Source organism: Xenia sp. Carnegie-2017, unplaced genomic scaffold, assembly GCF_021976095.1.
Source record: "Xenia sp. Carnegie-2017 unplaced genomic scaffold, XeniaSp_v1 HiC_scaffold_23, whole genome shotgun sequence".
Classification (NCBI taxonomy): domain Eukaryota; kingdom Metazoa; phylum Cnidaria; class Anthozoa; order Malacalcyonacea; family Xeniidae; genus Xenia; species Xenia sp. Carnegie-2017.
Genome location: NW_025813486.1, coordinates 21,374,466 through 21,400,323, shown reverse-complemented (window position 1 = coordinate 21,400,323; position 25,858 = coordinate 21,374,466). Strand labels below are relative to the sequence as shown.

Here is a 25,858-nt window from a genome sequence, read left to right as displayed (position 1 = left end):
CATTACATAGATGTTTGAATGGAGGTATCTAGGGGGGGCTTATGCCTGACAACTTGGTAGAAATTTTTAAACACAATATCTTTTTTGGAATAGCATTATTGTAAAATAAATTTTATGTTCCTAGACATGCTATTGAGGCATATATTTGGCATGATAATGAGCCTAAATATTTTGCAAAACATTCAAGCATTGTTCACTTCAGGGTTTTTTTTGAAAGAAACGTAAGCAAAACAATTTTTACGATACGCAATTTAAATGTGGTATATTTGGGGGTATATGCTAGACTAGCAATTTGTTAAAATATTTCGTAAGCGCGTGTCATGTATAAATAACCATGGTTGAAATCAACGATAATTTTTGTGTTATTCAATTATTGAAAAATCATATGCAAATAGTTTCAAAATACTGCTCCATAAAATTGATAAAGAAAATCGACAACATGCAATGTCTTTATTTATATCGTACCAGAACGCAGCGTTGAAAGACGTGCTAGAAATATGGATTGTTACTTTATAGGCATATGAAATCAGTGCATTATTAAATCTAGCTGTGCAAACAAGGTATATGTACAACTTTTTATGGATTATTCATATATTATTAATAGAGAAACAAAGAAATAGCTAAATTATATATAACAAATCTTTCCTCTTCCAGGATCACATACATATGAACTATAAAATATCTTTTGACATTCTTTATCCTCTAGTCAAAAGTTCACCTCACACCATCAAAAACGCCACCACCTTCCTCGCAACATTGACATCGTTAAACAACGACCAGACACAATTATGATATCTTACGACGTGATATTATTCTTCACAACCATACCACTAGACACAGCCATGAATTACAAACGAACTATTCACAAACGACAAATCTTTGACGGCCACGACACAACATGACAAAAATGACATCTTAGACTTACTCAATCTTTGCCTCTTCACTGAATTCTCCTTACAGAACTCATACCATAGACCAATTTCAGGCACATAAATTGTGTCATCACTATCCACCTTCATCGCAGAAATTGTAATGCAACAACTCAAATCACAATCAGTCACCAACAACACAGACATTAGACTGAGGAAAAGATGTGTCGACGACATCTTTGCAATAGTCAAGAAAGACAAAACTGAACAAATCCAACACACCTTAAACAATACTACAAAGAGCATAACCTTGCCTAAAGATGAAGATATGAAAAACAACTAACTTTTCTCCGTATCCTATTGACTAGAGCAGCACACTAAGCACACATGTTGTACTGCAATACGACCCACACAGACCAAATACTCGATTTCAACTGCACTCACCCAACACAACACAAAATAAGCTGTATACCAGCACCTTTTCAACAGAATCAACCCTCATTGTAACACCGAAGAAGCCAAGAAAGCAGAACGCAACCACTCATACTCCACATTTATAAAAACAATCACCCTAGAAAGTTTATAAACAAAACTATAAACAAAATACAAAACAAAACACAAACCGACAAAAGTAACGAAAAACTTGATGAAATAAAAAAACGATCACATTACCAGGCATACATCAAAGGAACATCAAAAATGACTGCATGACTTCTTCGACCATTCAATACAAACGTCCTAACCCACAAACCAACAAAAAAACTCAAATCATACTTCACCAAACATAAAGGCAAAACAACAATTTATGATGCAACAGAATGGAGCGTAGAAAAACGTACAAAAAATTTTAACTAATTAATATATGACATATCAGTATATTATCAAGTCTAGTCTTGCAAAATAGGTATGTACAAGTTTTTATTAATGTTGCTAAGGATGTTAAAATTACCTTTTATACATTCTCGTTCATTCACTGCACCAACATTGATGATACTTTTACCATCATTACAGGGGAGACAACGAGTTTGTTTTGGGTATGGTTGATATGTATAGATGGGAAATTTTTCACATTTCTTACTTTCAAAGGAAAAGAATGAACCAATGGAACAATCTATAAAGAAGATCATCAATAATAAAACGTTGAACGACAATTAAAATTTTTGATCAACCATTATAGTAATGCTCGTAAAGAGATCGATTTATGTTGTTCTAAACGCCTTGTACAGTAAGATAATTAAGATTTTTGTGTAATTGTAAAATTTATTTCACCAATTTTTTATTTATAAATTTATGAATGAAAAATTATCGTGGTTCAGGAGGGGCGGAAGTGGGCGAGCAGGGGCGGTTATATCACACCCATCCGGGAACCCTATAACTCTCATGTCGTGGAAAATGTGACAGATTGTCAAGGGTAGACAGAAAATTAAGAGTTTCCAATTTCGATAGTTGTTGTTTGTTTGTAGCTTTAACCAGTCAGAGCTTTTGAATATAAAAAAATTAAGAAAAATTTGTTTTCTCAAAGATTCTAGCTTTTGGATTTTGCAAAAGGCAGTAGATAATTTTATTACGTTGAAGCAAACTTCAACGTTTGCTTTGCTATGCCGATAGCTACTTTTAGTGCTCTGGCTAAAGATGTTGTATCAATCGTCGTTTTTGATACATGATAATTAAGTATATACCCTACGACACCTAAACTTTCTTCGGATATGTTTACGATTAGTATGACCAAAGTCCTATAGCTTTGTTATAAGAAGTTGAAAGCCTGTAACGTAAGAGAGAAGTTCTAAGTGTTCTCAAGTGAGACTAAAAGAATGGCCAATTATGTTGATATTCTCGAGAATGTACAACTGGTTAGTATTAAAGAGGCTACTGTGCTACTGGATCGATATTTATTGCCATAAATTTCGATCCTGTACGAGATCAAGAAAAACATTAATGCTAAGTTGAAGAAAAGATTTGATGACAAGAACATTGTCGTGATGAGAGGAAATCGCAATTACTGCTTTGTCCACCGATTTTACAACATTTATGCATGAAAAAAACTTTCAGTTTTCGCTGACTCATTTAATGGCACAAGTACCAATCTCCTCCTCTCTAAACGTTGCCATGCATATTAACACTTGCTATAAAGAAGTTAAAAACAATAAGGAAAAACAAAACAAATAAGAATATTCTTAAAGAAATTAGAAGAAGCCTTATCTGAGCGTTGACTGCCTGCAGTTTGCTCGTGTGACGTGTCATCAACTAAATTCAAATGGAATTTCAGCTCAATTCAAAATCAGAGTAGTCATTTTTGAAAACAAAATCTCACTAAACGATCTCCATCTAATTCATCAATAAAGCCTCTCTACTATATAAAAATGACATCATACCAAAGCTGAAGCCTTCCTCATTATAACGTAATCTTCCATATAGTGAACTAAGTCTTCAGTCAAAGTCGTCATTGCCCTCCACGTTGCTTTACAAACCTAAACTCCAAGTCATCCACATACGAATTGGGCTTAGCACCGTCTGCACCTCACAATTCACAAGCGTAATTACATTAAGTAACAACCAATATTTATTATCTTACTCGCTTTACCAAGCTATCCAGTTCTCCATTTACAAAAACTCACTCAGTGTTGCAAGAGATCAAATCAGTTTTTTTATCTTGAACTCGATATTTTTTCTACTTGCACACAATTAAAAAAGCTCACCTGTTTCAGATGTTACCAAACGTCAAGGAATTGCGGACAATCCAGTTGTAATCATCAACTCCCTCAACATTGTACCATGGACATAAATTCGTACTCAGGCCATGTTCAAAGTCACAGACTTTAGAGTCAACACTCGCTGTAGGTAAAAGGGAGAGGAATCAAGCAAGGCAAGTTATATTTAAATACAACATTGAAAAAAGAGTTTTTGTTTCATTCTAATTCGTAAGATTGCTTTTCACTGGCTATGTAAGCCAAAATTAGTGTAAAGAAATTAGTCTAAAGAAATTTTTTAATTTTCTTGCATACATACGTCGAATGAAATTTATTGGACAAAGGAGCTGGTTTAGAAAGAGAATAGAAACTTTACTTAAAAGTACAAAAAATAAAAGCTTTGTTTGCAAAAGCCATTCTTACCTTCGATCAAATAAATACATCGTCTTTTTTATGTATTATAAAATACATACAATTTTTGCTGATATTATCAAAAAAAACTTTCAATGTGAAAAGGTAAAGATTTATTTAAGATTTAATACCTTGTGAAAACGTAGTACTGACCAACAGGAAAAATGTCAAGTCTATCATTTTAAGTGGGCTGCTGAAATGGAAAATGTGAAAAGTATGTTTCATTTTGTTGTCATTTTTTGAACACCTTTTATGCCTATAGTAGTCAAGGCTTCGATTACTTTATATATGCGATTTAAAGTTTAGAGATCGTTCAGTTTCTTCTTGCACCAGCCACAACACTCGCTTCAACATATCCGTGCGTTACCAACTCTGCATTAATACAATGTATGCATTTTTTAATCCGAAAACGAAATTTACAATTTTAATGAATTTTGAAAAAATTCGAATATTCATGAAGAAAAATTATCAAACAGCTCAACTATCCATTACTAAAGTTGGCATACATTAATATGGCCACGAAAAAAGTCAACTTCCGCCTGAAGGTTTTTGTTCGTACGCAGCTTACATCGAAAAAGTATCCATATGAAACCATACACCATACCCGAGATAATTATCCTCGGGGATAGTCGTAAATACGAGCGATGATGAGGAATATCGTTTTGTGCGTTTGTCTTTTTGTCGGAAAAATATCGCAGCTTGTTTTGCTAACAATTTTTTATTACATTCTGTCGATTGACTCACTCTCAGAATGAGAGTAAGGAAAAACTAAATTTTGTGTGTTAAAGTTAACTAAAGTAAGTATTTTATCATTTAGTAATTATGCTTGCTCAATTGCACTTTCTAATGGAAGATTTATGGTATAATTGTACTGTGTGTAAGGTTAATCAAAGAATGAATATGAATCCAAGCGCACATACATATCATAGTATGAATGTAATATATTGGCTATATGTCAATGTTAGCACTGCGAAGTTTCTATCCGCGTACAAAGATAAAGCAAAGCTTTTGCAATCACAAAGAGGTGGTGGCTTAATCCTAAGAAAATGTTGTTATTTTGATAAATATTAACTAAAAACATTACGGCCGAAAAATTGACTTGTATAATTGTACGGTATTGCCTGTTGTCATCTATTCAAGCGGAACTAAACATAAGCTCGATTTATCTATTGTACAAACAATCAAAACATTACAAACCTTCATAAGTGTTCTAGCAACTTGTACTTAGTACTTACTATGTTGTACTGTCTTGTATATGGTCGAATTAAGTATTATATGAATTATTTATACATTACTCTGTTGACTTATACAGACTTACAATACTCTGCTGGTGATTTTAATCAACCACAGAAACCAAATAAACTTGTTTTGCCGTCGAATATTGTACGAAGTACAAATATTATTTGTGTCGATTAACAATTTTACATGAAGTAAAATATGAGACGTGTTAAAGTGCCCTTCCACCAAAAATTTTTTTTAGCAATATCAAATCATATGTTTTTAAGCCTCTTTGAGAAAAAAATTTTAATTTGGTCAAATCGTTTGATTTTTGTAAGCCGTTAAATTCTCTAAAATCGTATACTCTTGTGAACCATGTCCGGGATAATGAGGAGGCTGAAACCAGCTAATTTTCTAACGTAATACAAGGTAATCGTGTTACACGAGTCGTGTATTCAATAGCTATCAAATTACTATTGCTAAAGCACAGCTAAAGACTATAAGATTCTAAAAGCATTGCCTTTGCACTAGTAAGAGCAGAAAAATGGTAAATAGTTGCGTTGCAGCCAATTGTACGAATAAATCAAGCCTTAGCTCTTGTATGAGTCTTCACACTACGCCTTATAATTATAAAACGACAGAGTCTAAGCGAAGACGGAATATTTGGGTTTTGAAGAAAAAAGAGCGTATTTGAACCTTCCAGTGCTTCATTATTTTGTTTGGCTCACTTAAGACCAGAGGATTTGGAGCGTCAATTTAGTAGTTTAATTGCCGAATCGAAAAGAACGCTAATATTTCAAGGCTTAAAAAAGATGAGATTCGAATTTGTGTTTTTCCGACCATCTATGCTTTGGAGTCAAAATCCGAATCATTATCGCTGAAGTTTTATTGCCTTCCGAGTTTTCTATCACGTATCCCGGTATAAAGTTTTTGTCAGAGTTATCTAACTGAACACTAAATTTTGATTCCGATTCATTGCTTTCTTAGCAAGACATAATTCCCTCGAATATAATGATAAAACATCGTGAAAGAACGTGTATGCTTGATATAAGCTAAATATGCCCAAATGCCGACTACCTTGGATGACGTCAAAATACCTTCTAGTGCCAGTTTCTTTTGTATTACAGAAAACGACGGCGATGGGCCAAAAATGCACAACTTCAAGACACCATAAAAGCCTTTTGATTTGATCAAATTCGAAATTTTTCCCAGAGAGGCTTAAAATCATAGAAAGATTTCATAATGCTATAAAATTTTGGTGGAAGGGCACTTTAAACTATGAACAGAAAATGCAAAAGACTTTAATCACTTGAATTATAGTGCTTGCAATATAAAAGCATTTTCTTTCGAACATTGTTTGACTTTTATGGACTTCTCAACATGTGATTTGAAAAAAGTAAAAGTAAACAGGACGGTCCATTAGATAAAAACACAACTGTCTATAATAATTATGTTAAGCACAATAATACAATTGTCAGTCTATGTATGTAGTCTAATAGATGTCATAAACGTGTTGATTTAATGGTTGCGTGAACAACAACACAGACACGTAGTAAAAATGTTTTGAAACACAACTATAGCAAAAGTGGTTTTCCGTGAAAAAAAAACCCTTTAAATGTCGCAAGACATCTAAATATTATGACTTTCCTTGATACACGCTTTGTGAGCACAATGACGTATCATGCAATATAAACTAGTGTGTTAAAAAATGCAGAAAGGTTAAACAGCTACACTGGGTTCTATAGCTAAAGAAAATTTTCAAATCTTGAATTTTAATTTGTGAGGTTGATTTTCACTTCATTGAGTGCATAGTTGCCCAATTAAAATTTTGACCTTCATGCAACCACATGTGACGTACAAATGTGCTTCAATTTTAGACACAAAATTTTTATAAGATAGCAGAGAAAACATAGTATTGTAATTACCAATATCAATGGCTCATCGAATATGTACTGTTTACATTGAAATAATAAAATCACCTGCAGATTTGATTAAAATCCAGTAAATAACACTATAGCGAGAAAATGCACCAGAAAATCAAAGTCAAAATGTTTGATTGCTGCAGTTGAAGTCAATTTCTTATGGCTGCTGCACACAGTTTGATTCGGCTTCATCATCAACTTCCTCAAGCAATGTTTAAGGCATCAATATAACGCATGTGGTTTGAATTACAAAGAAATAAGTTAATTTTTTATGCACGCACAATATATATAAAATTTATTACTGGCATCAGTAAAATAAAATAAAACAGGAAAGTTGAAATAATGAACCTTGCAAAATCTTTGCACACTAGTTGTACAATAATAGATTACATTTCGAACAGGGTTATTTTTGGTAATCCAAAAGGAATAAATTTAACTTCCATGGAACTGTCGGTGATATTGTGAACTTATAAAGAGTGTGGTGCAAAACGTGGTTTTATGTAAACCATCTAAAATTTTCAAAACATCATCTAATTATAGCAAATATAATGCACAAAAATCGGATTAGATAAAGTATTGAATAATCATGATGTCGAGTAAAAAAAACGTCAATTTTGAGATAAAGTGTTCTTTCCCATGAAGTTAAATTTAAGTAAACATTCTAACCTAGTGGTCGTATCTTTCCATATATAGCTTATCCTCGTCATCATCATCAAGGTTCCTTTATTCGTCCTCACTTCTTTATATCGATAATATTATGAAATTCAATCAGCTTCCAAGCGAATTCTCTGAGGTGTTAAACCAAAATGAAGCATTTCATTGCTGGAGAGCGATAACCACCAACTGTTTTCAAAAGTCCTTCTGGAACTGTGCTGTGGTCATGAAACGGAAAATGCTATTTATGGATCGTGGAAAGTCCGTGAGGGGTAAGCAATCGGGGGAGGAAGGTTAAAAATTGAAAGTCGAACAATCCTTAAAGAGTATAATGCGGAATATGTAAAACACAGGATAGATAATACAACAACTAAAATATGGAAAGTAATATTTAGTTGAAATATAAATTATTACCGTGACGATGGATTTTCCAGGCGGGAATATTAATCTAATAATGAATTTAAACAGGAACATCATAAAAACACATCGACTGGATGGGCTTTCTTTAAGAGGATACCAAGCGTTAACGCTGTATAAAAGCATTTAAAAGAAGAGAATTTCACAAAGACAAAAAGTTATTTGTGACATATTTACACAGCGATGTAAAAACAATGACAGTACAAACAGTACTGACAACAAAGTTTTGTCATCATGAGTAGCCTATGTTTTGTTTCAACTCAATATACGTAAGATGCTATTTTTTCCTCGCGAAAAAGTCGGAACTGATTTCTATCCAGAAAAAATATTGCCTGATTGTGTGTTTACAGTTATCTTCATTGATAATGAATAAAATTACTCTCGGAAAGCAGAAAACAAAGAAAATTTAAATAATAAAACATTTCAATATTAGCATTTTAAAAGAATATTGGTGCAAGGAAACTGGTTTGGAGATGTTGTTTGTGTGTATTGGAATCGTTTACGATAACACTTATTTTTCCAAAATTTTAATTATTTTTGGTAAAATTTTGCGACAATGCTAATTGTGTTGACTGACGTTTCGACAACCTTAGCGGAAGTCAAATGAAGATGACTTCCGCTAAGGTTGTCGAAACGTCAGTCAACAACAACAAAAACAGTCCTTCTCAGGACTATACCAACATATACGATCTACATTTACAAACATGTGATGTTATTTTTGTCGTCATGAGTAGTCTATGTTTTGTTTGAACTCAATATACGTAAGATTCTATTTTGTCCTCGCGAAAAAAATCTGAACTGATTTCTATCCAGAAAAAATATTGCCTGATTGTGTGTTTACAATTACCTTCATTAATAATGAATAAAAGTGCGCTCGGAAAGCCCGAAACATAGAAAATTTAAATGATAAAACACTTCAGTATTAGCAGTTCAAAGGAATATTGGTGCAAGGAAACCGCTTTGGAGATGTTGTTTGTGTGTAGTGGAATCGTTTACGATAACACTTATTTTTCCAAAATTTTAATTATTTTTGGTAAAATTTTGCGACAATGCTAATTGTGTTCATTCTGATGGTTCATTCGTAGTCGTTGCTTACGTTGCATGACCTCAATAAACAGACTGTCATGTGACGATCATTTCCTTCAATGCAATGACAGGAAATTGGTCTGGTACATCGCCCACCGTTATTTTAAACCAAACACATGTCATATGAAAATATTCATGTGAGAGGACTAATGACTAGTGAAAAAAATAACTGAGAAATGTGACGTAGTTTCTCACGAAGGTAAATTTACGTCAGTTGTGTCAGTGGTATTAAATAAAGCATTGGATAATTATGACGTCGAGTAAGAAAAACGTTAATTTTGAGGCGAATCTTTTCTATAAAGATAACTTTAAATACATTCTAACCCGGTGCTTTTGTCTTTCAATATATGCTTCATCATCACCATCATCAAGGTTTCTATATTGTTTTTCACTTCTTTCTAGCATTAATTTTTTCAATATTCAATCAAGCCACAAAATTCTCCAGTGAACTCTACAAGGAAATGAACAAAATAAAACATTTCATTGATGGACGGCAATAACCTCCATGCAAATTTTTTCAAAAATTCTGTCAAACTGTGATCATATGCCATCAGGATTATGAAACCAAAAATGCAATTTCTAAAATATGGAATATCCGTGAACAGATGGAGAAGTTAAAACATGGAAAGTGAAATGATCCTGACGGAGTAAACGTAGAATCTGTAAAGCAGAGGATGTCAAAATAATGAACAACTAGAACTTATCTTCTGCAAGTCGATTAAAACCACACTATACTTCGAGGGCAAATTTACCAAGTCAAAAGTCTTCTTGTTCTCGTGTTACATCGACAATACTTGAGAGAGAAATAAATCTTTCGTCCTTAGCTCATTTCTGCTTCATAATTTATGTCGTTGTATGGTAACAGAAATCGTCTTTCCCCTGCGTCTGCAACTTTCTTGTCACTAACTTATTTAAACCCGTGATCAACCATTAAAAACTTCGAAATTCCTCGAAATAGTTTCAATCATACTTTTCCCTTATAGCATTGTCACAAACATCTTTAATGATGACCAGATATAAAGTGGTTCATCGGTCACCATATTGGTAGAAAATCTCATGTAGTGAAGTGGAAAGACTTTTCTAGTGATTTCATTCTGTTGAATTAACATGAAAATAGTCTATTATTCAGGTACGTATCTAGAAAATAAAATTAAAGTCAATGTTCGCTCTTTTTCAGTGAAAAACCATTAATTTGATTTGAGTGAACTGGATATTCATAAAACGAGACATCAGATATCTATATTATCTTACCTAAAGAAAGGAAACAGCTGTACAAGCTAGCATCATATTGCGTCTTAAAAAACAAAGTTTATGAATTGAATGCTTCTCTTCTTTGCTCATTTATGGACATATCGTCTGTCTTTGATGATCGATGATTAATTAAACTTGTGCTAAAGAAACAGGTTGTGGATGAAAACAGCATCGACATGATATTCATACTTTGTATGCAGCTAAATCTATAAGTTTAATGGTTGTGCTTGTAATAGAAACGTGTAAAAGGTCTACGCTACTTGCAATCACCTGTTTAAGCATAGAAATTTGCATTTTAAAATAACCTTTACAAGTAAACGAAGGGGGATTTACTATAGCTCCGTTTTACTTTGAATAAGCAAAGACAAAAGAAAACACAAGTTTTGCTTTTGTGCGCATGCATTTTTGCAATTTCAGAGCGGTCTGAACGATAATTTAAGTTTATATTGATGCCAGTTTGAATTCAAACTGTTTTGAACTCAGTCAGATCGGTTCACCAGACTGTACGACTTCAGACAGCTCTGAGTAATTTTTGTACATCTCCCATGTAAACATCTACGATAAATTATACGATAACCTACACGAACTGTGGGATTGGGCAGGTGTTAGGGGTAGTACCTCTGTACCCTGGGCAGCCGCATGCATTTGTGCATGGCTCAGAGCATTGGCCCTCACCACCTGTCTAGCTCACATATGGCTCCAAGTAGTTGCTTGTGCACGGCAACGGCCATCCCCCGGTAACGTCCTCGGCTGGACGGCGAAACTATGTGAGCGAGCTGCACTCTGGATTCTCCAGGTGTAGGCGGGTGTCATCTCACCCAAGTGCATGAAGACCTTCCGGCAATGAAGGCTGACGACTCTAACATGTTAGCGAGTACCATCTGTGTCATGGTCGAAAAGTCGGCGACAAATCTGACTCACCATTGCCTATGGCGATGGAAGGATGGTCAGACACCCTGACAATACAAAAACAACAACTGTCTAAAAAGCCACAGGCACTATGGAGTCTTGTGACCATCTGACACCTGCTTTCAGCAAACCCCCACTGCCTTGTGGGAAAGGTCTTTGCTAAGACTAAAGGCTAAAGGAAGGTGAACCTCAAACAACTCACTACGGAGATGGGACCCCGTAAAGGCAACCATGTTCAGTCAACGACAACTGGATTGGCAGTCCCTGCAGTGGAGTATTGTTGCCAGCACGTCCTGACTTGTTCTTGCCCGCTGGAGAACAGCAGTGCCCCACCGAGAGAGTGTCCTGGTAATGCAAAAGCCAGTGCCACTTAACATTTTGCATGCAGTTCTATGGAAATGAATAAGGAAGCTAGACATGATACCGGCTCGAACGTCGCCCGGGTTACCAAGGTTCGCGCTGGTCCGCTCCCGCCCGGCGACCAGTGAGAAGTAAGCTAGGACGCAAGGTGGACCGCAAGGAGGACATCAAGAAACATCTGAGACTCGCAGGATGGAACGTGAGGACGCTGCTTGAATCGACCTGGATCTAAACGACCGGAAAGGCAAACAGCGCTAGCAGCAAGGGAGTTGTCAAGGTACAGCATCGACGTGGCAGCACTGAGTGAAACCCGGCTGGCTCTAAGTGGCAGCTTGGTTGACCAAGGATACACCTTTTTCTGGAGTGGAAGAGAGGAGAGGGAGAAAGAGAGGCTGGAGTTGGTTTTGCTATAAGAAACCAAATCGCCCAGAAGTTGGAACAAGAACCGGTAGCTGTAAGCGACAGAATAATCACTCTACGCCTTCCTCTGCAGGGGACGGTGTGGGCTACTATTGTTAGTGTCTACGCCCCGACCATGACTAACCCTGATGAGATAAAGGAAGATTTCTATCAGAAGTTGAGGGAAACTATCAGAGAAGTGCCCAGCACCGATAAGCTCATTATAGCCGGAGACTTAAATGCCAGAGTTGGAGATGAAGTGGAAAACTGGCCTGGAGTATTGGGACATTATGGCGTGGGCAAGTGCAACACCAATGGAGAACTCCTCCTAGCCTTGTGCTCTGAATATGGTCTGGTGATAACCAACACTGTTTTCAAGCATAAGCACACCCACAAGACGACATGGATGCACCCAAGGTCTAAGCACTGGCACCTCATCGACTACGTGATCACTAGGCAGAGACCAGAGGGACATAGTCAACACCAGAGCATTTAGAGGGGCTGATTGCAACACAGATCATAACATGGTGCTGTCCAAAATCGCCTTCTCACTAAGGAAACAAGTCAAGAAAACTGGAGGACAGCACAGGTACAATCTCAACGTGGCCAGACTGAAATGTGACAGTGTGCGCAAAGACTTTCAGAGAAGTATGACAACATCACTACAGGAGAGCTCAACAGGAGACTCGGATGTTGTAGGGAAGTGGGAGACGTTAAGGGATACAGTATTTAATACAGCAAAGAAATCCTAGGCAAACCGAAACGCAAGCACCAGGACTGGTTTGACGAAACAGACGAGAGCTAAACAGACTACTAGAGGAGAGGAACCAGGCAAAAGCAAGACAGCTGACTGTAAACACCAGGTCTACCAGGGCAAACCTTGCAAGCACGCAGCAAACTACAGAAGTACACCCGACAGAAGAAGTCTCAGTGGTGGGAGACTAAAGCAGAGGAACTGCAGCACGCCGCAGCAGAAAACGACATGAAGTCCTTCTATGGAGGTCTTAGAAGTATATGGCCCACAAAGAGTACTGCCCAACTGCTCGCTCTTGATGGAGAGACTGTGTTGACAGACAACAAGAAGATGCTGGAAAGATTTGCTCAGCACTTCGACCAGTTGTTAAATCTGCCTGGAAACGTGGATAGTGCTGCTCTTGCGAGCATCACCCAACGTCCAACAGTCCACGTACTGGATGAGCCCCCAAAGATGGATGAACTTCTGAAGGCGATCGCAGCAACTAAGGAAAGCAAAGCTCCTGGATGTTGTGGGATACCTGCAGAAGTATGGAAATATGGTGGTACAACACTCAAAGAGAGTTGCTAGATGTGATCGGAGATATCTGGATAGGAGAGAAGATTCCACAAGATTGGAAGGACGCGAATATAGTCCCTATATTCAAGAAAGGCAGTCGTAAAGAGTGCGGCAACTATCGCGGCATTTTTCTACTCTCAATCGCTGGGAAGGTGATGGCTCGAATACTCCTCAATCGTCTGAACGAAATGATAAGTCCCAGAGTAATTCCTGAGACCCAGAGTGGATTTCGGAGTGGGCGGAGTACCATGGATATGATATTCAGCCTACGACAGGTTCAGGGAGAAATGCACTGAACAGAACATGCCCCTCTATGCAGTTTTCATAGACTTTACTAAGGCCTTTGACACTGTCCCTAGAGGCGGCTTGTGGGCAGTACTGAAAAGTTTGGCTGTACTGATAAGATTATCAATCTCGTGAAAGCGTTTCACGAAGGAATGCAAGCTAAAGTCACTCGTGGGAGCGACTGCTCTGAGGGATTCGCTGTCTCAACAGGTGTAAAGCAAGGGTGTGTGCTGGCTCCGACACTGTTCTCATTCTACCTGGCTGCCATGCTGGAGGTTGCCTTCGAGGACACAAGGGAAGGTATCTACATCCAGACTAGACATGATGGGAACCTATTCAACGCCTCACACTTCAAAGCTAAGACACGCACAACACGTCAGCTTGTCAGAGATATGCTTTTTGCAGACGACTGTGCTCTGGTTGCTCACAGTGCAGCAGAGATGCAGGCATTGGTGGACAAATTTGCACAAGCTGCCGCTATGTTTAGCCTCAAGATAAACATCAAAAAGACTGAGTGCCTCTACCAGCCAGTAAAGCTTCTACTCCCTCCCCCAAAACCCTGTGCAATCACCATTGACGGACAGCCTCTTGTCCAGACCACAGACTTCAACTACCTGGGTAGTACAATCTCCAGCAATGCTAAGATTGAAAGGAGCTGAGGAACAGAATGGGAAGGGCGAGTGCAGCGTTCAGTCAACTAAACGATCGGCTATGGCAAAATAAGCATGTCTCGACCAGAGTTAAAGCCAAGGTCTATCAGGCGGTGGTGCTGACAACACTCCTTTATGGAGCAGAGGCATGGACAATCTACAGGCTTCAAGTGAAGAAACTGAGTGCGTATATGATGAGACAACTGCGGGACATTCTGAAGATATCATGGCGGGACAAGATCGCAAATGCTAAGATTCTCCGTCTGACTGACCTGCCACACATGGCTGACATGCTGATTCAAAAGAATTTAAGATGGATTGGTCATGTCCATCGTATGGAGAGATCTCGTTTACCACGCCAGCTATTGTACAGCCAACTAGTAGAAGGGAAACGAAACCAAGGCCGACCTCGACTCAGACTCAAAGATGTCATGAAACGAAATCTAAAGAGGAGAGACATCAACGTGACAACCTGGAAGCAATTGGCTGATAACAGACCGGCCTGGAGAGCTTCAATCCAACCATAGAGCAGTCCTCGTCGCTTACGACTGACTGCATGATGATGATGACACGAGCTGAGACCGGTTTGACTTTATTCCGATCTCATGTAAACAGAGCCTAAGTCTCTCGAGCTGTTGTGTAAGGGTAAAGCACGCGATTAGAAATTAACGCAGAATATGGAATGTAGATGATGTTTTTGTCCTCGCGCATGTTGTGCCACACATATCGGCAGCATTATTCCAGTAAGATATTTAGGGGTTTTTACTTGTTCTCAACCACTGAAATAACACGACGTCATTTCTTGTATTGAAATATTTTCGAGTTCATTGTGAAGAAATGACGTCATGTGATTGCAGTGAAAATGAAAAACCTAAAGTATTATGCTGGAATGATGGCGTGAGGACACGGTACCACTAGTAGCCCTTCTGTATAATTTTTATTCTGTGTGTTTAGTTCGTAATAACATGATTGCTGAGGTTTAATAACTGCATTGAACTCTTCCGTTTTTGCAAATGCCAATATCTTGATCAAACAAGTTTAGTGATTTGAATATAGACAACAAATTGATAACGTTCAAAGCGTATATAAATTGTTCATGGTCAGCGAGAGAGAAAAGAAATGAATGAAGCTACCTAAGTTAGTGATAAGGAGTTGCCGATGCGAGGGAAAGACAATTTCTTTTACAACTTAAAGACATATATTGTGGAGAAAAAATGAGATAAATCTTTTAATAAGGAGTTCCGCAGTTTTGAACAAAAAGGCGAAATAATATACTTCTCTCTCTAATATTGATCGTAATAGTCGAACAATTAAGAGAACATTTGGCATGGTAAACTTGCGGCTCTTAAATTAGTGCGGTCTCAATCGACTTTAAAGCGGAAAGTATCCTGTAATTAATCTTTTCCATTCACCAGAGTTTAATATTTTTAGCTGTGGAAAGTTTGCCAGCTTGCGTTTAGAGTTCATTATCATGGCATCAGAATAATCTGAATTGAAAAAAAAATTTCAAATTTTCCTAAGTCAATAATGATTTCACCGGAAATCCCGATACGGCAGTTTGAGAAAATACAATTTTTTCAGGCGATTGAGAAAAAAAAATCAAAAAAATATTAGCCTTTGTAAAGAGAAAAAAGATGGCTTTCGTTGGTCTATTTACAAAACGTTTTTCTAAATAGTCAGTTATTGCTTTGCATGCAATGAAAACTTCCAAATGATCTCGTTTGGTATATTGGTCGGCCATTGCCAGATCGTCTAAATAGTCAATTAAAGTTGCAATAAAATTGCTATTTATTAAATACTTCCTAATGATCATCGGTGTCGGGTTTAAGAACCTTTTAAAAGGCATTTACTGCTTCAACGTCAAATGTCGATTGTTTTGCTTATTCTTTTTCACCATTTTTTTGTTTTCTTCATCCGCCATCTAGGACGATAACACAAGAAAAGAATACAAAACAGAAACAAAATGTAGCTGCACAGAAAATCACAATCTTTATCATTTTCCATTAGATCTGTGTGAAGGACCTGGAGAGAATAGAAAATCAATGTGAAAAAGTTTTTCAACTAAATACTTTGATTGAAATGTAAAAACTCAAGTTTTTATATTCATACGAATATTTGCTTTCTTCTTATAAACTTATTCAGCCTATTTTATTTAAGGAGCGACTAAATTGCCAGCATTTGACTACGCTAGAAAAAGAATATTTTCATTATCGACCTGCATGTTATTGCTATATCGCACAATCATCCAATCAAAACAAGGTAACCATTGATTATTCCTTTTATAGTGAAGTATGTTTTAGTCATCATATCACTTCGTCATTAATACTGCAGCGTATACTAAGTATAACAACTATTTCTCCTATCTAAAATTACCAGATAAATAAATAAAGCACATAGTTGTTGAGTGCTTTAGAACAATCGAAGAAAGTCATGAACAACTGTAGGACTTTCTCCACTTTCATGTAATCGCTGTAAAAGTGCAAATACAAAATGAATGTTTATTCACGCAAACTTGCCGAAAACTGGACTTGTTCATCAACTGATGCAAATTGTAATATACGTATATATTTACCGAACATCTTCTTCTGAACTCTTAAGCTTCACATATGGGTCAGAAGAATTAAAGAAAATACGATGTTTCTATCGATATAATTGTTTAACAATAATAATAAAACAATGTGATGCATGAATGAGAAATGAATGATAACGGTAGTCGCATGCCTAATGTTCATATTATGTTCCGCTACATAAGTGCGCATAGGAAATTAACGTTAATTTATGCAACCTTGGAGCAAGTTGTGGCTACTTCGTGTATCAACTGCATCAGATGCCACAAGAAATACTACGGTTTTCAATAGACCACGGATTCGTGTTATTTACACAATTGTATCTCTGACAAAGACAATCAAAACTCAAGTATTATCTACAATATAAGTGTGTGAAAAACTGATAAATATAAATCAATAAGTCTAAATATAAGTCTATACAATCCCATTGGCAATTACAAATCATTTATAGGCTGCTGCAGAGTATTTTCGTCGTAAAACGAACCGCTTAGCCTTTAATATAATTACTTCTCACAATGAATTTCAGTTTAGCATTTTTCCAAACGCCATAGTTTGATGCTAAGCATTGTTGAAGCACATTTTATTTTCCAGGCTTAGGAACATTTTTTCTGGGAAACTTTGCACTATCCTTGGATCCCTAGTTATCTTTTGAGATTAACCTCTATTCTATTGACGCACTTTCTCTTCATTGATTATTAGCGTATTTGTTATAAAGTGTTTTTATCATACAATTTGACAACGGTTTCTATTACAAAGCCCTTTGTTAAAAAATTGGCATGCCATTGTTTCAACAAACATCTTTGCCATAGAAAATTAAATTGATCAAACAATTTCCAAAACAGTTTCTTATAAGAAAATTTTAACATAAATTAATTAAGAATGCATTTTAAACTCTTCACCTTACCGAAAATTTTTTGAAGCTTTCAGAATCAGTTACGCCGATTCGCGCACAAGGTTAGTTTGTGAATGCCTACGATTTTGAGTAGACCACGGCCGTACCCAAAATCCTCTTTATTTTCTTTGCTTATTTTCACATTTGTGTAGCAAAAGAAAAGTCGCGATAAAACACGAAAGTATACATTTGCGTTTTGAAAATCAATTCCCATATTTTTGCTATTATTGCATCAATTGCAAAACAAGCAAACAATGGCGTCGCCAGCTCCATAAGCGAAGGGGATTTTATTCATTCATTTATGTTTTTCTTTATTAAGTTCTTTTAAAGTCAATTGTTTCTTAGTGATTAAAACATGAACATATGAATATCGTCCCCCTCACTTATCTATCTGGTGACGCCATTGCAACCAATGAACAAAATATCCCATTGACACGAGAAAATAATCTTTGTCAAAGAAAACTTTGGCAAATAGACATTTTACTCATTTACATGGATATAGTCCTGCAGCATATAATTTTGCCAGAGAAACTTTGCTCGTGTAAATTACGCTTTACGCTGTCAGTCAGGTGAGTTTTCAACGAGTTTTTTACGAGGAAGACGAAAGCAAACCTTTATGATTATTTAATGTCGTAGCACAAAAAACGTTTTGGCTTCCATACAAAAATAGTTTTAAGACTTGTATATTTATAATTGGGCAATAAAACAAACATTGACGTCGGTATGAATAATGCACAGTCTCATTCAATAATTGTCAAATATTTCTCGCCTTTATTTTTGAATTTCTGACAGAAGAATTTCGATATTCATCAACACGTTTACCATTTGTTACATTATCATTCTTCAGCAATGGTTGATAACCGTCATTTTCTGTATCATTTTCACTTCCTGGAAGTTTTATCAAACATTTATATTGCTCACCTTTCTCTTCATTAATCATCAAATCACTGACAAAAGAATTTTGGTATTGATGAACACTCTCACCATTTGTTACATTACAATTCTTTAGCAGTGGTTGTAATCATTATTTTCTAAGTCATTTCTACAGCCTGGAAGTAATATCAAAGATGTATACTGTTCACCATTATCTTCATTAATCATTGAACCACGGACAGAAGAATTTTCGCATTGATCAACACTCTGGTTCTGCGGAGACTTGTCAAAGGTTACAATAATAGGTTCCTCATACCCGGGAGGACGAGGTTCAAAGCTGATTTTCACAACATTGGAATGATTTTCAGGTTCCCATCTCGGTTCTTCATACACGTGATTCTGACTTTGTTGTGATTGAGACTGGAGCATAAATTCGTTGCCAGATACGTTTGTTGGATCATTTAAGTTGGTTTCAGAGTTGTGATCTATGACAAGAGATGGAAAAGTGCCGTTTCATTTCAATGACATTTAAATTTACATGAATACTATTTTAATATGTGGTACAATTTGTGACTTCTATAAACATAACATTTTCATAAAGCTTTATGACATCAAAAGTAACAGTTACTATGTTGTATTTTTCAGTAACGTTTTCAACACAAAATTTAAAGGACAAAGTAAAGTCTTTCGATTTTTCGTTCAACCAAAAGATTGTGTGTATGTATATAACTTGATATTATATATATTATGCATAAATAATATCGATGTTATTTGAATAACTGATGATCCTTTTGTTGAAAAATAATTATGAATTTATTGTATAAGGAAGTTACTGTACCTTGACTTAAGATGCGATCGCGTTGGTATATGCGATCTCATTGCCAGATCTCGTCTAAATAGTCAATTAAAGTTGCAGTAAAATTGCTATGCATTGAAAACTTCCTAATGATCATCGGTGTCGAGTTTTATGCACCGTTTAAAAGGCATTTACTGCTTCAACGACAAATGTCGATTGTTTTTGCTTATTTTTACTCACCATTTTTTTGTTTTTCTTCATCCGCCATCTAAGGTGATAACACAACAAGAGAATACAAAACAGAAACAAAATTGCCGCTATTGCATAGGGAATAACAGTCTTTATAAGTTTTCCGATAAATTTGCGTGAAGAACCTGGAAGAATAGAATATCCATGTGAGCTCATGATACTAATATAGATTGGACAAGCAGATATATTTCATTGGTTGATATGTGTTTTGGACTGGGAACACAATCTGATTGGTTAAAACTGTACATGTATCCTGGATTGCAGTCTACAAAAACACATGGATATTTTAAAATTGCAAATTCATGAATCATTATATGGCTGGTGTACATATACAAGGTGTAGTTGGCAAAGCATTTATGACCTTTGATATAGTCAAGATGGCTGATTGTCCCATTTTCAACTGTAAATGTACCATTGCGACAGGCAATGCATTTAATTTGACCAAAGTTAGGTTGATAAAAATTCACTGGAAAATATTCACATTGGTTGGTTTGAAGCGAGTAGAATGAACCAGCAGAACAATCTATAAAAGATTTTAAATACAAGCGACACATTAAAATGAGAAAGGAGCGCTTACGATAATAAATATTAGATTAGAAATGAATATACTTTTAGCAAAATATTTAATAACAAGTAACAGGTGAAGTAGTGAATTAAAGTATAATGACTACTTATCATCAAGAAAATAATTAACTAACTTCATTGTCATTATTTAACCTACCTTCAATGCATTGTGTCTTGTCAATAGCGCCAGTTTCTATGGTGATTTTGTTTATTCCACACTTAAAACATTTTGTTTTTCCAGTCTGTGGTTGGTAACTATTTCTTTTACATTTCGTACAATTTAAAGACGTTTTGTTAAAATAGGAACCTGCATTACAATCTAAAGTCAAAAAGGGTTTCATTAAACCGAATTATTTTGATGTGTTTCAAAAACGTCAACTTACTTTGAATACAATCTGATTGGAAAACTGTTCCTTCCTTCTCTGTAATTGGTAGATTTATTGGACACACGTCACATGTGATCTGTCCTTTGTTCTCTTGTGTCGAATTTCGTGGACATTTTGTACAAACCACTTAAGATAAATTAAAGTAATATCCTGGACGACATTCTAAAAACAAAGTAAATTAATTATTGACGATATCAACATTAGATCCATGAAATACTGAAGTAAACATACCTTATTTACAGTGGGATATATTGACGTGAGAATCATCTGTGTACGTCATTGTTGTTGTAAATTACACTCAACATTCTTAACTACGTTGTTATGAAGTATTTACTATGTTGAAGGTTATATCGTGGGCGCATGTGTATGTTCGCACGACGTTCGTTGTGTGTTTTTCTTTTATCGTAATAAAAACTTACTTTTATGTTCAAAGTGTTTTCTCTGCTGAAATATATCGTAATACGAACAGGTTATGGGCCAGGTACCCTTGGAAATACTGTTTATTAAAGTAAGAAGTGTTTAGTGGATTAAAAACAGTTGAAATGGCGCAAGACGACAAGTTATTTATCGATAAACTTATCGGTGCAAAGAATTGGCAAGTGTGGAAATACCAAATGCAAGCTATACTTGAATCGAGGGAATTGTGGAGACACGTCGATGGATCGGTGACTAACCCAGACGCTTCTGACAGCAGTTCAGGGGCAAGAATAGCCTTCTTAAAGGCACAAAAGAAAACAAAAGCCCTCCTTGTAACGAGTATCAACTCGGATCTGGTATATCTGATAACCGAATGCCAAACACCAAAGGAAATCTGGGATAAATTGAAGGAACGCTTTGAAAGAAACACTGTGGCAAACAAATTGCTTTTAAAGCAGAAATTCTTTTCTATGAAAATGGAAGATTCTGATTCTTTGGTTGAACATCTACGTCACATGAAGGAAATCACTGACCAACTTGCAGCAATCAAGGCATCAATCCCTGAGGATGAGCATATTGTAGCCCTTTTACTCAGCCTTCCACGATCATACAACACTCTAATAGCTGCATTGACTGCAAAGGGAGATGAGCTTAGCCTAGATCAAGTGCATCAAGCACTCTTGAGTGAAGAAGAAAAGCGTAGCTTATACAAGAGCAAGGATGATTGTGGCAAAATCGATAAAGGTGAGATGGCTTTGCAGCATGATAAAAACAATCGATGGCCCATCAAATGCGATGGATGTGGGGAAGAAAACCATGTGATCAAAAAATTGTCCCAAAAGAAGGAAAGGGGAGAATAAGTATAGAAACAAGCAGGGAAATTTATCAAAGCATAAAGCAGCTTCGGTGGATAGTGATGGAAACAAAACTGAAAATTCTGGAGGTAATGTGTTTGTCATAGGAATGACGGCAACAGAAGGAAACAATTGTTGGATAATTGATTCAGGAGCCTCGCAACATATGACAGCTATTCGCGATGTTTTGGTAAATTACTGCGAGTTCCCAAAGCCAGAACTTGTTACACTTGGAGACGGTCGTTATGTAAATGCTTATGGGTATGGACAAGTTGACATCACCATGATATATGGACGTAAAGAGAAAGATCAACAGAAATCAATTTTGACAAAGGTACTGTACGTCCCAAAGATAGATATAAATCTTTTTAGCGCACGTGCAGCAGCATCTAAAGGCAAAGTGGTTCAATTTGGACACAGTCTCTGTTGGATAAAGAACTCCAATGGACAAGCTGTAGCACGCGGTCGACTAGTTGGGAACATGTATCAACTTGATTGTAAAGTTGACAAACCGGAAAACCAAGCATCAGTTGCTAATGAAAGTGGCACTAAACTTGATCTATGGCACCAAAGAATGGCACATTTAAATGTCGGTCAAATGAAAACTATGGCTTCAAAGCAACTTATCACCTGTATGGACATACCTAAATCTTGCAATTCAAGCTTTTGTGAGGCATGTGCAGAAGGAAAGGCACATCGCACACCATTTAAGCCAGGGGGAGACATTCAATCAACCAAAAGATTGGAGTTGGTTCATAGTGATGTTGCCGGACCTACGAAAGCTGAAAGCCTTGGAGGTGCAAGATATTTTGTCACTTTCATTGATGATGACTCCAGATGTGTTACGGTATATCCAATGAAGCACAAGTCAGAAGTGCTTGGAAAATTCAAGGAGTGGGAGGAAGCAGTCACAAACCAATCAGAGTGTAGGATAAAAACACTACGCACGGACAATGGGGGTGAATATACATCCACTGAGTTTGGAGATTTTTTAAAGGAGAGAGGAATTCGTCATGAGACAACAGTGCCACATTCACCCCAGCAGAACGGGATAGCTGAGCGCATGGATCGGACAATCCAAGAAGCAGCTCTTTCTATGATTTTGCATGCTGGACTGTCCAAAGCTTTTTGGGCTGAAGCAGTATGCAATGCAGCCTACATAAGAAATCGAGTCATTACGACTGCTACTGCGGTAACTCCGTATGAAAGATGGTATGGAAAGAAGCCAAATGTGTCCCATTTTCGTGTCTTCGGCTGTACTGCTTATGCTCATGTTCCTGATGCGGTGCGCCAGAAATTCGACCAGAAGGCAGTCAAGATGAGATTTGTTGGTTACAGCCTTACACAGAAAGGATACAGGCTGTATAATGAGAATCGAGAAAAAGTCTTTATTCGGAGGGACGTTACATTTAATGAAACAGATTTTGGATCAACAAAAGCTCAAATGAAGTGTGGTGAAGATATTACCGAGTGTGCTGAAAAAGAAACAGAAATAAAGGGGAAAGTTCGTGCAACCATTAATGAAGAAGAAGATCCCCCAAATGAGCCACGATGCTCAGGAAGAGAGAGAAATCCACCAATATATTATCACGACGAGTATGCTGGGATTACTACATCGAGGTATGCAGCACTTTACGTATCTGAGATCACAGAACCAGAAACCCTAAAAGATGCTCCTAATAGTGAATATGCAACGGAATCGAAAGCTGCTGCAGATGCAGAATACCAGTCTTTACTAGAGAATGAGACCTGGGAATTAGTCGAATTACCAGCTGGATGCAAGCCTAACAGTTGCAAATGGGTCTTTAAAGTTAAATACGATGAGACAGGAAAGGTAGAGATATTTAAAGGTCGTCTGCTGGCTAAGGGTTTTCTGCAAAAATATCGAATTGACTATGAAGAGACATTCTCTCCAGTGGTTCGTTTTTCGTCAATTCGCACTCTTCTAGCTTTTGGTGTATCTCGAGGTATGTTGATCCATCAAATTGATGTAGTAACGGCATTCCTCAATGGAACATTGGAAGAGGAAATATACATGCAACAACCCGAAGGCTACGTAAAACCAGGAAAAGAAAAGCTTATGTGTCGTCTCAAAAAATCGCTTTATGGTCTAAAGCAAAGTCCACGTTGCTGGAATAAGGTTTTCAGAGAGTTTATGTTATCATTAGGATTTGTTCAGAGTGAAGGAGACCCTTGCGTATTTATTCGTTTTCTCAAAGATAAGCAGGCGATTATCACTGTTCACCTTGATGACCTCATAATTCTGACTGAAACTGAAGAAGAGATAAATGATCTAAAGGCCAATTTGGCAAACCAATTCAAGATGAAAGATATGGGCGTACTCCACTACTGCCTAGGAGTTAGTATTACTATAAAGAACGGTGTGTTACAAATTAATCAAGAGCAATACATCAACAAGATTCTGAAGAAGTATAAATTATAATACTGCAAGACAGTGTCTACGCCAATGGATGTAAGCGTCAAACTTGTTAAAGAAGATGGATACAGCAAATCAGTCGATGCCTCTCACTATCAGTCAATGGTAGGAAGTTTGATATACGCGGCAATTGCTACCCGTCCAGATATAGCTCAAGCAGTAACAACATTAGCCAAATTCAACACAGCACCGAACGAAGCACATCTTACAGCTGTGAAACGCATCTTTCGTTACTTGAAAGGAACTTGTAAACTAAGCCTGCAGTACCAAAAAACCAGTATCGATTTAGAGGGATACTCTGATGCAGACTGGGCCTCTGACACAGACGATTGACGGTAAACTTCAGGAAATGTGTCTATGTCAGGTGGTGCAATCAGTTGGGCAAGCAAGAAACAACCAACAGTGGCTCTTTCAACGTCGTAATCGGAGGAGTACATTGCGTTATGTTATGCAACCCAAGAATTAGTATGGCTGCGACAACTGAAGAAAGACCTAGAAATAGATTGTACTGCGGCTACAACCATACATGAAGATAATCAAGGTACAATCGTTATCTCAAAGAATCCAGTGCTACACAAGCGGACAAAGCACATTGATATTAAGCACCATTTCGTGCGCGAGAAGTACTGTCAACCAAGGAAATGGTGGCAGATATTTTTACGAAACCATTACCAAGAGAACAATTTGAATATCTGCGATGCAAACTGGGACTTGTATAAACATTATGACATATTGAGTGAGTGGGAGTGTTGTAAATTACACTCAACATTCTTAACTACGTTGTTATGAAGTATTAACTATGTTTAAGGTTATATCGTGGGCGCATGTGTACGTTCGCACGACGTTCGTTGTGTTTTTCTTTTATCGTAATAAAAACTTACTTTTATGTTCAAAGTGTTTTCTCTACTGAAATATATCGTAATACGAACAATAATATCATCTGCGTATCTACTGAAAATGTGGATACACAGTCAATGAATACGAGTGAACGAGTATTCTGCCATTTAGTCAAACCTTTGATACAATATAACGAGTAGCTAAACAATACGGCTTTAAAATCAATGTTTTACACAATTTTACTCACCAAACATGACCCAAAACGACTATTTCTTCATTTCCACACTTATTATTTTGTTTCACAACGTAGAGTCAAGGTCTTATGTTGAAATATTTCTTCAATTTTTTCTTTAATCGTATTGTAATGTACACATCATTGAAATGTAAGGGATGGGCTCATCATGAGATCATTCTCATTTACTTCCTTGTTACTGGATACAGCTGAAATGTGGACAATAATCATGTTCATTGTTCATATATAGTTCTCACCAGATTTATGTTTTTGACATAGACTTTTAAAATAATTACCAATATGATTCCGAAAAATTATTAGGAT

The 25,858-nt window shown here is 36.6% G+C and overlaps 1 protein-coding gene and 1 long non-coding RNA gene across 2 annotated transcripts; one reads left to right on the top strand and one right to left on the bottom strand.

Annotated features, from left to right (window-relative positions):
- Positions 1–18,634: 18,634 nt before the first annotated feature.
- Positions 18,635–19,644, bottom strand: LOC124449376. Its single transcript, XR_006949371.1, has 2 exons — positions 19,601–19,644; positions 18,635–19,247 (listed from the first exon to the last, which is right to left on the bottom strand). It is a non-coding gene; the product is annotated as an uncharacterized LOC124449376 (long non-coding RNA).
- Positions 19,645–21,299: 1,655 nt separating this feature from the next.
- Positions 21,300–22,034, top strand: LOC124449354. The gene has a single exon (XM_047000282.1). It carries the CDS (start codon positions 21,300–21,302, stop codon positions 22,032–22,034), a length of 735 nt encoding a protein of 244 aa, XP_046856238.1.
- Positions 22,035–25,858: the final 3,824 nt, after the last annotated feature.